Below are 12,500 nucleotides of genomic sequence, written 5' to 3'. Positions count from 1 at the left end.
TTGCTCTGCTAAATTAGGGAAATATTTGCAAAAGAAAATTCACAGGAGGGCAAATAATTGTGACTTCAACTGTAAATGCAAGTGAAATATCAAGACTGATGTGGAATTTTCTCTTTAGTATCGTACCAACAGTGTGCCAATAATGAAGGCGCCCAAGACCACAGTGGCCACCAGCCTGGCAGAAAGCACCACACGCCGAGCTCTGATCTATGGCATTCAGGACGATAATGGGACGGACATCCAGAATTTCCAGCTGGATCTGACACCGCCACCGGACGTAGTGTTTCGGACTCTTCCTGGCACTAGCGAGGGCATGAACGTCCTGGGCATCGTCATCTTTTCTGCCACCATGGGTAAGGACAGGCATAGAGACAACAAACTACTTTTGATACTGACAAAATGAGATCTAGAAATGATTCCTTTTTCCCGGCTCGATTCTATAAGTGAAGATCGTTTTTTCATTTCATGTCTCTCAAACAACGGTTTAGTAAAATTGTAAAGTCAGAACTGTTCAAGTTGCAAGTTAAGAGGGGAAAATGTTTACTAAAAATGTAATGGGATCTTTCTGAAAACATTTGATTTGATTAATTCACTGATTTCTAAACATGAGCCACTTCCTTATTTATGTTTTCCCTTTATTGTATTATTTGTCAACTCTGTTAAGTAATACGAGTTTGATGGTAACAGTGTTGACAAAAGTAAACTTTTTACGCCCAAAACACACCTTCTTGTATACATGCATGCTTTAATAAACATTATGAACGTTTTACTGCGACAGAGAAAACAACACTTGGGAATTAGCGGTGTGTGATATTGAAAATCAATAAGGGATGTATGGATGGATGGGTGGGTGGGCGGTTGGATGGATGGGTAGATGGATGGATTTATGGTAGACAGATGATAGACAGGGAGGGATAGATGGATGGATAGATGAATGGAAGGATGGATGGGTGGAAGACAGATGATAGACGGAGGGACAAAAGGATGGATGGATGGGTGGATGAGTGGATGGATGGATGGATGGATGGATGGATGGATGGATGGATGGATGGATGGATGGATAGACAGGGAGGGATGGATGGATGGTAGACAGACGATAGACAGGGAGGGAGGGATGGATGGGTGGATGAGTGGATGGATGGATGGTAGACAGACGATAGACAGGGAGGGATGGATGGATGGATGGATGGATGGATAGACAGATGGATGGATGGATGGATGGATGGGTGGGTGGATGAGTGGATGGATGGATGGATGGATGGATGGATGGATGGATGGATGGATGGGTGGGTGGGTGGATGGATGGATGGACAGGGAGGGATGGATGGTAGACAGACGATAGACAGGGAGGGAGGGATGGATGGGTGGATGAGTGGATGGATGGATGGTAAACAGACGATAGACAGGGAGGGAGGGATGGATGGATGGATGGATGGTAGGCAGACAATAGACGGAGGGATGCATGGATGGATGGATAGACGGAGGGATGGATGGATGGATGGATGGAAGACAGACGATAGACAGACCGGGGACAGGGAGGGAGGAAATGAGGAACATTAATAATATGGATGGATGGATGGATGAATGGATGGATGGATAGATACAGGGAGGGATGTATGGACTTTAATAATCTGGATAGATGGATGGATTTTGATGATAGAAGGAGGGAGGGGTGGATAGATGGATGGGTGGAGATTAATAATATGGATGGATGGATGGATGGATGGATGGATGATGATGATAAAAGAAGGAAGGGAGGGAGGGAGGATGGATGGATGGGTGGACATTAATAATATGGATAGATGGATGGATGGATGGATGGATGGATGGATGGATGGATGGATGGATGGATGGATGGAAAGACAGGGAGGGAGGGAGGGATGGATGGACCTTAATAATCTGATTGGATGGATCGATGATGATAGACAGAAGAAGGAAGGGAGGGAGGGAGAAAGGGAGGGAGGGATGGATGGACTTTAATAATCTGAATGGATGGATGGATGATGATAGACAGAAGAAGAAAGGGAGGGAGGGATGGAGGGAGGGATGGATGGATGGATGGGTGGGTGGACATTAATGATATGGATGGATGGATGATAGACAGATGACAGACAAGAGAGGAAGGGAGGGAGGGATGGATGGATGAATAGATGGACATTAATAATATGGATGGATGGACGGACAGACAGGGATGGATGGATGGATGGACATTTATAATATGGACGGACTGCTAGCTAGCTAGATATTAAAGTCAACATTTGAATGGATATATATACACACACATTTCTATAAATACCTACATATGCACGTTTATATAATAATAATTGTAATTTTTTTTATTTTGTATCTCATCTATATTTGTACAGGTATAATGTTGGGCAGAATGGGTCCGAATGGCAGCGCTCTGGTTAACTTTTGCCAAAGTCTCAATGAAGCAGTGCTGAAAATTGTTGCTATCGTCATCTGGTAAGTTTATTTTATTGGTATTTTATAATGATATTGTAGTTTTTTTGTGTGGTGTGTGTAATTTACGTTTACTTCAGAAATAAAGTCGATAGTTTTACAAAAGCCTGATAATCATATTTGATTCACAAATTTAAACATCTTTCTTTAAAGAAAAATGTACAAATTGATTAGATGATATACACAAATATCAAAATTTAGGGTAGAGTTGAAGGCGAAATTACCATCCCTCCTGTGAAATTTGTTAAATTTTGTATCATATTCCAGGTGAATGGAATAGAGCAAGAGCGTTTTCACAGTATACTGTATTTCCTATAATATTTCTCTCCGGGAGAAAGTTTTATTCTTTCTTCTTTAAGTTTGGCAGAAATAAAAGCAGTTTTTACATTAAAAAAAAAAATATATATATATATATATGTCAACAGTATTAACCCCCTTAATCATTTTTTTTGATTGTTTGCAAAAACCACTATTGTCCAATGACTTGCCTAGATATCCTATTTTGCCTAATTAACCTAGTTAGTAGGGGTGTGACGATATCTCGTGTCAAGATCTCGTGAGATTAAATCACGACAAGATTTCTCGTGATGAATAAGAATGAAAATGTGTGATGTTATGATGGAAGTGAGAGTGAAACTAGCACTGGATATTGAAGGCAGGATTAGATTTGAACCGCAAATCGAGTGCTTTGCACACACCTGGCAACCCAGTCTGGCCCTAGTGATGTGTGTCACTCACATAGGTCACTCGGTTGCTTGGACGGGTGTGGCGTAACCACTTTATTTCACCGCAACACGCGCATTAAACATGGACATTACTATGCGATGGAATATATCTTTAGATATTAAAGTCATAATTGCCATAAACACAAATGAAATTAAAACATTTGGAGTATAATTACTTTAGTCACCTTTTTGAAGTGCAATACAGGCATGTAAACACCACAATTAAGCCATTACTGTCATGTAGGAGTTTTAACCGCATTTTGTGATAAGATATTCTATACACACACAACTGTTTGACAGTATTCATCGCACTTACCGAGTCAGTAAAGGACCACAGAAACATCTCAGAGTTCACACACGCACATACAGTGAGCTCCTAGAGATCCACACACTCCACCATCATCACCAAACACGTTATGCTGTCCGGGAAAAGCGAGAGTGAGTAAAGTTTATAGCAATATTTGACAGTGTTTGCATGTCTTACTGCACATAGTTCATAAAACAGTAGTAAAATAGCATTCCTTGAAAGGTGATCTTTTTAAAAGCAGCTAAATTGTTTTGCATTTTGTGATTTATTATTTTTTCTTCTTTTTTTCCAGTGGAATATTTTTTTTTCATCTATATATTAGCCAATATTTAGGTTTTTTTTTTTTTTTTTAAATCATATGAACACCATTTTCCATTCATACATTAGCTAAATATTTTGCAGTGTATGCATGTCCTTTACTGCCTGGGTGCCCCCGGGATTCCTTTTTATGACCTTTTTAATACCATTTCAAATGAAATTCAATGCCAACATTCCCATTTCGACAGAAATATGAGGGGGAAATGTCAAATCTGTATAAAGTTGGACTAATTAAAACATTTTATTCCAATTATCAGTTAAATTTAATACATTTAATAATAAATTTAATGCAACAGTGTAATATAAAATTACAAAATAAATTAATAAAATAAAACCTTTGTAACAAAATCCAAGACTTTCTATAACAAATTCAAGGCTATTAAGGCCTTAATTTGAGATTATCAAATGTAAGACTTTTTCAATGCTTTTAGGACCCCGCGGGTACTCTGTACTGCATAGAATTGATTAAAACAGAAGTAAAATAACATTCATTGCAAGTTGATTTTTTTTAGAAAGCAGCTAAATTGAAAATCAAGTGCTTTGTACACACCTGGCAACCCAGACTGGCTCCAATGATGTGTGTCACTTACATAGGTCACTCGGTTGCCTGGGCGGGTGTGACGTTACCACTTTATTTCACCGCAACACACACATTAAACATTGACATTACTATGAGATTATCAAATGTAAGACTTTTTCAATGCTTTTAAGATCCTGCGGGTACTCTGTACTGCATAGGATTTATTAAAACAGAAGTAAAACAACATTCATTGCAAGTTGATTTTTTTTAGAAGGCAGCTAAATTGTGTAAAAATTTAATTTTGTGATTTTTTTCTTCTTAACTTTCAGTTGAATAAAAGATTATTTTCAATTCATATATTTCATCATTGAAGATTTTTTAAAAATAGGGTAAAAATCCGGTCTCGTTCTCGTGAACCCAATCTCATGTCTCGTCTCGTGAGGAAAGCATCTCGTCACACTTCTACTAGTTAGGTCTTTAAATTGCATTTTAACCTCATTACTTGTATCTTCTAAAATAACTAGTAAAATACTAAGGCACAAGCTGCGTCCCAAATCGCATACTTATGCACTATTCTACGCCATGTTGTAGTATAAATAGTTTAAGTAGTGCGTTCACACTGAAAACTCTAAAAATAATAAGTGTACTTTAATTACCCGGATGATGCACTCATTCAGCTGGTAAAATGAAGTGTGTAATGATGGACACTTCACGCACTCAACGACCGCAGGTTTGCCTAAGTAGCGGAAGGGGCGGAGCTATCGGACGCACATGTTGGATAACTTTATTTATTTTGGATGGTGAAAGCAAAATTCACCTACGACAGTGATTACAGCGCCTCCCGATGGTGAATGCGGTTATACTCACGGCAGGTATTATTTGATAACTCAGTTGTTTATTTCACTGATTTGGCCACCGTCAAACGTCATCAGGGAAACGGTTTGATTTTCCGCCTATTAAAAAAACATTAGTGTGCCATTTGGGATGCCACTACATACATATACTATCCTGTTGAGTGTGTAAGTGCATAAGTACATAGTGCATGAGTGCATAGTGTATAGTGTGCCATTTGGGACGCAGCTACAGACTATTTATTTTGTCTTTGCCATGAAGACAATACATGATATTTTACTAGTTATTTTGCAACATACTAGTATTGAGGTTAATTGTTAGAAACTCATTCATTCATTTTCTAGTCGGCTTCGTCCCTTTATTAATCCGGGGTCGCCACAGCAGAATGACCCGCCAACTTATCCAGCAAGTTTTCACACAGAGGATGCCCTTCCGGCCGCAACCCATCTCTGGGAAACATTCACACACACACAAACACACTCATACACTACGGACAATTTAGCCTACCCAATTTACCTGTACCGCATGTCTTTGGACTGTGGGGAAAACCGGAGCACCCGGAGAAAACCCACGTGAAGGCAGGGAGAACAAGCAAACTCCATACAGAAACACCAACTGAGCCGAGGTTCGAACCAGCGACCCAGCGACCTTCTTGCTGTGAGGCAACAGCACTACCTACTGCGCCACTGCCTCGCCTAGAAATAAACTATTACATTTAAAAATTATTAAATAGTTTTGACTTAAACCGTGTATGATTGATTGAGAATTTAGTTTTTGGGCGGCATGGTGGCTCAATGGTTAGCACTGTCACCTCACAGCAAGAAGGTCGCTGGTTCCCAGCTGGGGACATGTTAACGTTTATACAGTATGTGCAGCCTGCAATGTTTGTTGACGGTAAGATCATCAACAGAACAAAACAGAAATGCAACCCTTGCGACAAAATTAGATGGTAATTATTGCGGAGCACTTCCTCACCCTTACAAAAATAAATAAATAATAATGTAGAGTAGGCGACGCAGTGGCGCAGTCGGTAGTGTTGTCACCTCACAGCAAGAAGGTCGCTGGTTCGGGCCTCGGCTGGGCCAGTTGGCATTTCTGTGTGGAGTCTGCATGTTCTCCCCGTGTTGGTGTGGGTTTCCTCGGGTGCTCCGGTTTCCCCCACAGTCCAAACACAAGAGCTATAGGTGAACTGAATAAACTAAATTGGCCGTAGTGTATGATTGTGTATGTGTGAATGTGAGAGTATATGGATGTTTCCCAGTACTGAGTTGCGGCTGGAAGGGCATCCGCTGCATAAAACGGAATAGTTGGCGGTTCACTCCGTTGTGGCAACCCCTGATTTATAAAGGATGAAGCTGAAGAAAAATGAATGAATAAAGTGTGTTTGCAGGTACTTCCCGTTCGGCATCGTGTTTCTGGTGGCCGGTAAGATCCTGGAGATGAGTGATCCATCAGCGATGGGCAAGAAGCTGGGTTTCTATGCCATCACAGTGGTTATGGGACTCATCCTGCATGGCCTCTTCATCCTGCCCAGCATGTACTTCTTCATCACCAAGAAGAGTCCCATCGTCTACATCAGGGGAATCCTGCAGGCGCTGCTCATCTCACTGGCCACGTCCTCCAGGTTCAACACACACACACACACACATGATAAACAACAAGGCAGATTTACCACAGTGCTCTCTTGTTTTTTTAAAGTTGATTTTACATGTAGAATTCAATCAAATTTACTTAAGTTGAAAAGTAGAGATGCACAGATTGACTACCCAGAAATCAGGGGCCATATTCACAAAACATCTTAAAGAAACACTCCTTTTTGATTAGAAATAGGCTCATTTTACAGCTCCCATAGAGTTAGGGGACTCAACTTCGTTATATTTATTTTTAGGTTGTTTATAATTGTTTAAATCGTCCAAAATAAAAAAAAAAATCCTAACTGCTTTTATGGACTTCCAAAAGTTTTTGTTTATAAACAGGAGAAGTTTCAAGAAACTGGATAAAAATGGAAGGTGGCATGTAATCATGTAATCATTCAATACATACATGTGTACAAACGTTTTTTGAACGCGATAATTCGTTTGACAGCACTTATAAAGATTATATAAAGGCCTAGCTATGTGTTTAAATATATTTTGTGTTCTATAAAAATCAGATACACAACACAACCACACTTATAAAAAATCTAGGAGAACATAAATAACGTACCCTGCTATGTCATCGCAGGAATAAGGGGCTCTCTTTAGACTATCCATGCGCAAAGTGCAAAGCGCTTAACGCATTAAGGGCATGTCTGAATCCACTTTTGCTATGTTAAGGACGGAAAACTCCACTTTGTGCCATGGCGCATGGTCTAACAGGGTTGAGCTTATTCTCTTAATGAGTTATAGATGTGTTTTAAGAGTAAACCAATAAGAGTCTCATCTCCCATTCCCTTTAAGAGTCAGTTGCGTTGCACCATAGCACGTTTGCTACTTACATGAAAACTAAGCATTTCACTAGCAAGTAAACAGTTAAACGGAGCATCTACAGCGCGAGAATGAGAGATGAGCCTCCTCATTATTTACTATAATAACGAATAATAACGAAGTGTGTTCAAAAACCTGAGTTATATCCAAATACGCATGCTGTGCCCCATATGGTCTAAAAGCTGACAGGTGGACAAATCTACGCTTGTTTTTAATAAAACAAATATAAATATGCATATAACAAATAATACTGTTAATAATAAAAACATTATACAAAAGCAAATTGTCATGAATGAACTGAAAAAGCCCCCCCGAGATGAAAAAGGCATGAAAGTATGGTGTTTATATTTATGCACGCTAGAAAATAAAATGTTTGTAATATTTTAATCCTTAATATTTTTATCCTATATATATTCTCATTATATATATATATATATATATATATATATATATATATATATATATATATATATATATATATATATATATATATATATATATATCTTTAATATTTTAATTATTTTTCATATGTAAAGATATTTGTGTATTGCTGTACACCCTGTCTGTATTCAGCAATGTGCAAGCGAGGCGCACAACTAACGCGCTCTGCGCTGGACTTTAGACCGACTTTGTTCTGGTCTATTGAACAGTCTATTATAGTTTCTCAAAGTAGCAACACGCCACCAATGCACCTCAACACGCCTCCTTTTTTAGACCAGAACGCCTATGGGCGCACATATGAGCGCAAATGCATTTGCTTTTTAAACAGCGTGCAGCAAAACGTCAAAACGACTCTTGCGCCAAGCTAAAACTAGTAAACAACAATTGCGTCGCACCTTGCGCCTCATTGCGCTGTGTACAAGTGTGCCGCAAGCCTGCGTTTGAGTGAAGGTTTCGGCCGTTAGATCGCCCCCTGGGGGCTGGCTGCAGTACAAGTCATAAAGCCCGCCTCCTCCGTGTTAATGAAGGAGACTTGAGCCCAAATAAAAAAAAATATTACACTTGCAATAAAATGTCCCAAAAGATAGTTCTGGTCGATTAAGGCACTGGTTATTGTGCTGAAATAGGTGCAGATCTTCATTTTTGTAAACAGTTTGTTTTTAGCAGTAATTTAATGCTGGGCGTGTCATCGTGATTGACAGCTGTGATTGACAGTTTCTCAAAGCGCGGCGTCTGAGCTTCGGCAGGAGACTGAAGTAGACTGAAATGTTATTATTCGATTTCTGTGTTATTTTACCATGACAAAATGAGTTCAGCAGTAAACTATAGTTTCTGACATACATGATCCTGGTGGAACACTGTTTATTCGCTAAGTTCAGGGCTTTTTTCGGGCTTTATTAGTTTGCTGATACACACCTAACCACCCAGATAGCAAAACACAGTTCCGGCTAGATTCTCGCCTGCCGGAGACTTATCTCTTAGAGCTCAGACTGACTAATGTTACCTCTGCTGGACCTACTCCGGATGCCTGGACTCACTACCCAATTCCAGCCCGAGTCAATCGAGCCAGATGCGGCGGCCGAGCGAGCAGGCGCTGCCGCATGCGAGCCGGAATCAGCCCGCGACGCCGCGAGTAAGTTATGCGCTGCGGCCTGGAGCTGGCGCGATTGAATATATAAAACCCTCATATTTGTTAACGTTATTACATCCATTTGTGTTGATATGACAGCAAACGCATGCTGAGAAGTTCGGGGGGCGTAGTTGATTTTACATAAAGCGTTTGATTGGAAGCTCGACTCTGCTCATTTTCGCAGCTCCTCCTCTGGCTCTATCAGACAGTCCTTCTGCGCATGTCTGGCTCCAATTTCAGCAGTCTTTTGCGACAGTTTGTGTCCGTCAAGCAGGCGTTTTGCCCTCAAGGCGTTCAATGGGAAAAAGGGCTGTCGCGTCGTCCATACTTTTTACAGTCATTGGCTGTGTATGAAAGGGCCCGAAATCTCAGTCTTGTTTTACAATAATCAAAGTCTTTACTGGCATTTTGGGGGAATAAACAACTGTAACGTTAGCGTTTATATGTGCAGCTTGCAACGTTTGTTGATGGTAAGATCATCCCTTACGACAAATTAGATGGTTATTATTGATGAGCACTTCTTTACCCTTTCAAAAATAAATAAATACATGATAATATAGAGTAGGCGACGCAGTGGCGCAGTAGGTAGTGCTGTTGCCTCACAGCAAGGTCACTGGTTCAAGCCTCACCTGGGTCAGTTGGCGTTTCTGTGTGGAGTTTGCATGTTCTCCCCACGTTCGAGAGGGTTTCCTCTGGGTGGTCCGCTTTCCCCCACAGTACAAAAACATGTATTGGGTAAGCTAATGCATAAGCTAAAGCATACACTGTAGTGTATGAGTGTTAATAAGTTTGTACGGATGTTTCCCAGAGATGGGTTGCAGCTAGAAGGGCATACGCTGTGTAAAACATATGCTGGATAATGTGGTGGTTCATTCCGCTGTGGCAACCCTAGATTAATAAAGGTACTAAGCCAAAAAGAAAATGAATGAATGAATAATGTAGAGTATGCATCCTCGCCTTTGTATGCTTTCTGGCAAATGTCCGCATGGGGAAAAACTTGTTGTGGTGGCACAAAGCTGTAGGCCAAGTGCCTTAGCATCCTACCAGTGCTGATATACAGCCATATCGCACTGCTACTCATGTGATATTGCGTTTATACAACAGTTTGACAGCACAATCGTGTATATAAATAAGAAAATCAAACACGGAGAGTCTAAAAAGCCCTTTTTATTAGGAACTCCTTTGTTCCGTAGTGTATTACAGGAGTTTTCCAGAAGAAATAAAAAACGGGATGGTTGCGGGAGATTGGTGAGGAGTGTTGGCAGGTATGCTTACCATTTTAATAACGATTTGAGCAGCTGTAGTTAATAATCAGACGCGTAAGGGCTTATTATACGGTTCTATTGCCATCTTGTGGATAGAAAACCCTAACCGTCTTTGGTCTACTACACTATGGCAGGCTAATGTCCGCTGGCGAGCACTCTGAGAAATTGTAAATATTTTAAAATAGGCACTATTCCTACAAATAAACTGCATAGTTGCAATCTAAACAACGACATTCTCGACTAAAAAAAGCCTCAAAAGTACATTTTGTTGTCTAACAGGAGTATTATTTGTCAGACTGTAGTGTCTCTTTGCTTATTGCTGGCTGTATGTGGGCGGAGTAATACACAAAGGTGAAGGGTAAAGAGGCCTTTGTGTGGTGTTGCTGACAAAATATTGCACGGCTTACATCCAATCAGATTCAAGATCCAAACAGAACTGTTAAATAAAAAAAAAATATATATATATATACATATATATATATATATATATATATATATATATATATATATATATATATATATATATATATATTATTATTATTTATTTATTTTTATTTTTTTTTTTTTGGGGTAAACAAATAAAAATGGGGTCCTTGATCCGAATGTGTTCCTAATCTGTCCCCGTGTATAATAAAATCCTTTCCTGTCATTCTTTGATCTAAAAGCAAAAATACTACTAACTCAATCCTTTTGCAAAGCAGTGTAAATAGGAAAACCCCATCTTGTTGATTCCATCCAATTAAAATTTTGTTTTTACCTTCTGAGCAAATCAGTTTTCTTTCATTCCACATTTGGTGTCACAGTAAAGAGGTTTTGTGTGCGCGGATGATTGATTTCATCACACACCTTTCACATTGCACGACGTCGGGAGGAGGCCGTGACCCTGCGTGCACAACAGACAGAAGAAAACATCATAAATATTGCAGCAGCACATGAAAGATTTCATTAATAAATTTAGCTTTTTGCCCTCTCGCTCTGGCAGCAGCAGTCCTTCACATGTTGTGTCCACCTAAAAAAAAAAAAAAAAATCCCATGACGAATGTTGGAAGCTTTTCTCTGTAATGTGCTGAAATATTAAACACAAAATATAGCTTCACTACATATAAAAGTGCCATTTATTTATAATATGATGCTTTTTCACAGCCTTTCCTGCATCATATTAGCACAAATAAATGTTGTTTGACATCAGATGATTATGAACTGTTGCTGAAGGTGGTGAAAGGCAAGGCAAGTTTATTTATGTAGCACATTTATAGTTTGTTAATACATATTTATTTATATTTCATACACAGTGGCAATTCAAAGTGCTTTACATAAACAAAAACAAAAGGAATAAATTACTACAAGTTTAAGAAATATAGATATTACAAATGTGTTAAAACATTTCTGGACCATTTATGATGATGAATATGTGTTTTTTTTCAGAATAAATTTGAATATGGTCAAATCTGTAGTCAGAACAGCTAATAAATAATCATGCACCTGGAACGCTGAAAGCTGAAAATGTGCAGGCAAAAAAATTACCAGCATTTTCTAATGAAATTTGCATTTAATCAAACAAGCAAGCAATGCATCTGAAATAAACAGCTCAGTAATCTCACAAGCGTTTCATCCTCGATAAACACTGACTGTTAATCAACACTCAAGCTTCATTTGTAATGGAAATCTGCTGGTTATTTTCTGAGGGGACATTTGATCTTGATAAAAAAAAATCTAAAATAAATGAAGATTATTATTATTATTATTATTATAAAATACACTTTTTATAAAATTTTATCAAAAGAAAAAAATAAATATCTACCAGCGAGGCCATAAAAATAAACCTAATTCAAGTGTAATTATTTTATAATTAATTAATTTCTTATATATTTTTTTAAAGTTATTTGTATTTTATTATACTCTGCCAGGACATGATTGATAGATTTTAAAAGCATATTATTTATAAATATTATATTAACATTATTTTTGGGGGGTAGAGATCAGTAAAGATTAGCAAAATTAGGTTTAAGAAAATA

At 38.7% G+C, this 12,500-nt stretch overlaps 1 protein-coding gene and 1 long non-coding RNA gene across 2 annotated transcripts in view; one reads left to right on the top strand and one right to left on the bottom strand.

The window, feature by feature from the left end:
* Window positions 1-6,803, bottom strand: part of LOC141380566 (uncharacterized) — a 12,000-nt gene extending 5,197 nt beyond the window's left edge. The window contains exons 1-2 of the long non-coding RNA XR_012398795.1: window positions 4,364-6,803; window positions 3,505-3,607 (exon numbers count right to left, since the gene is read on the bottom strand). This is a non-coding gene — a long non-coding RNA (uncharacterized lncRNA). The remainder of the gene's footprint in view (window positions 1-3,504; window positions 3,608-4,363) is intronic.
* The window catches only part of slc1a7b (solute carrier family 1 member 7b), a 144,853-nt gene that overhangs the window by 110,452 nt on the left and 21,901 nt on the right, over window positions 1-12,500 (top strand). Inside the window, 3 exon segments of the mRNA NM_001190760.1 lie at window positions 119-353; window positions 2,367-2,466; window positions 6,576-6,809. Of these exon segments, the coding sequence (NP_001177689.1) occupies window positions 119-353; window positions 2,367-2,466; window positions 6,576-6,809 (569 nt within the window).

This window comes from Danio rerio, chromosome 23, assembly GCF_049306965.1.
Source record: "Danio rerio strain Tuebingen ecotype United States chromosome 23, GRCz12tu, whole genome shotgun sequence".
NCBI classification, from domain to species: Eukaryota; Metazoa; Chordata; class Actinopteri; order Cypriniformes; family Danionidae; genus Danio; species Danio rerio.
Note: the sequence above shows the minus strand (reverse complement) of the source record. Positions and strands in the feature narration are given on the sequence as shown.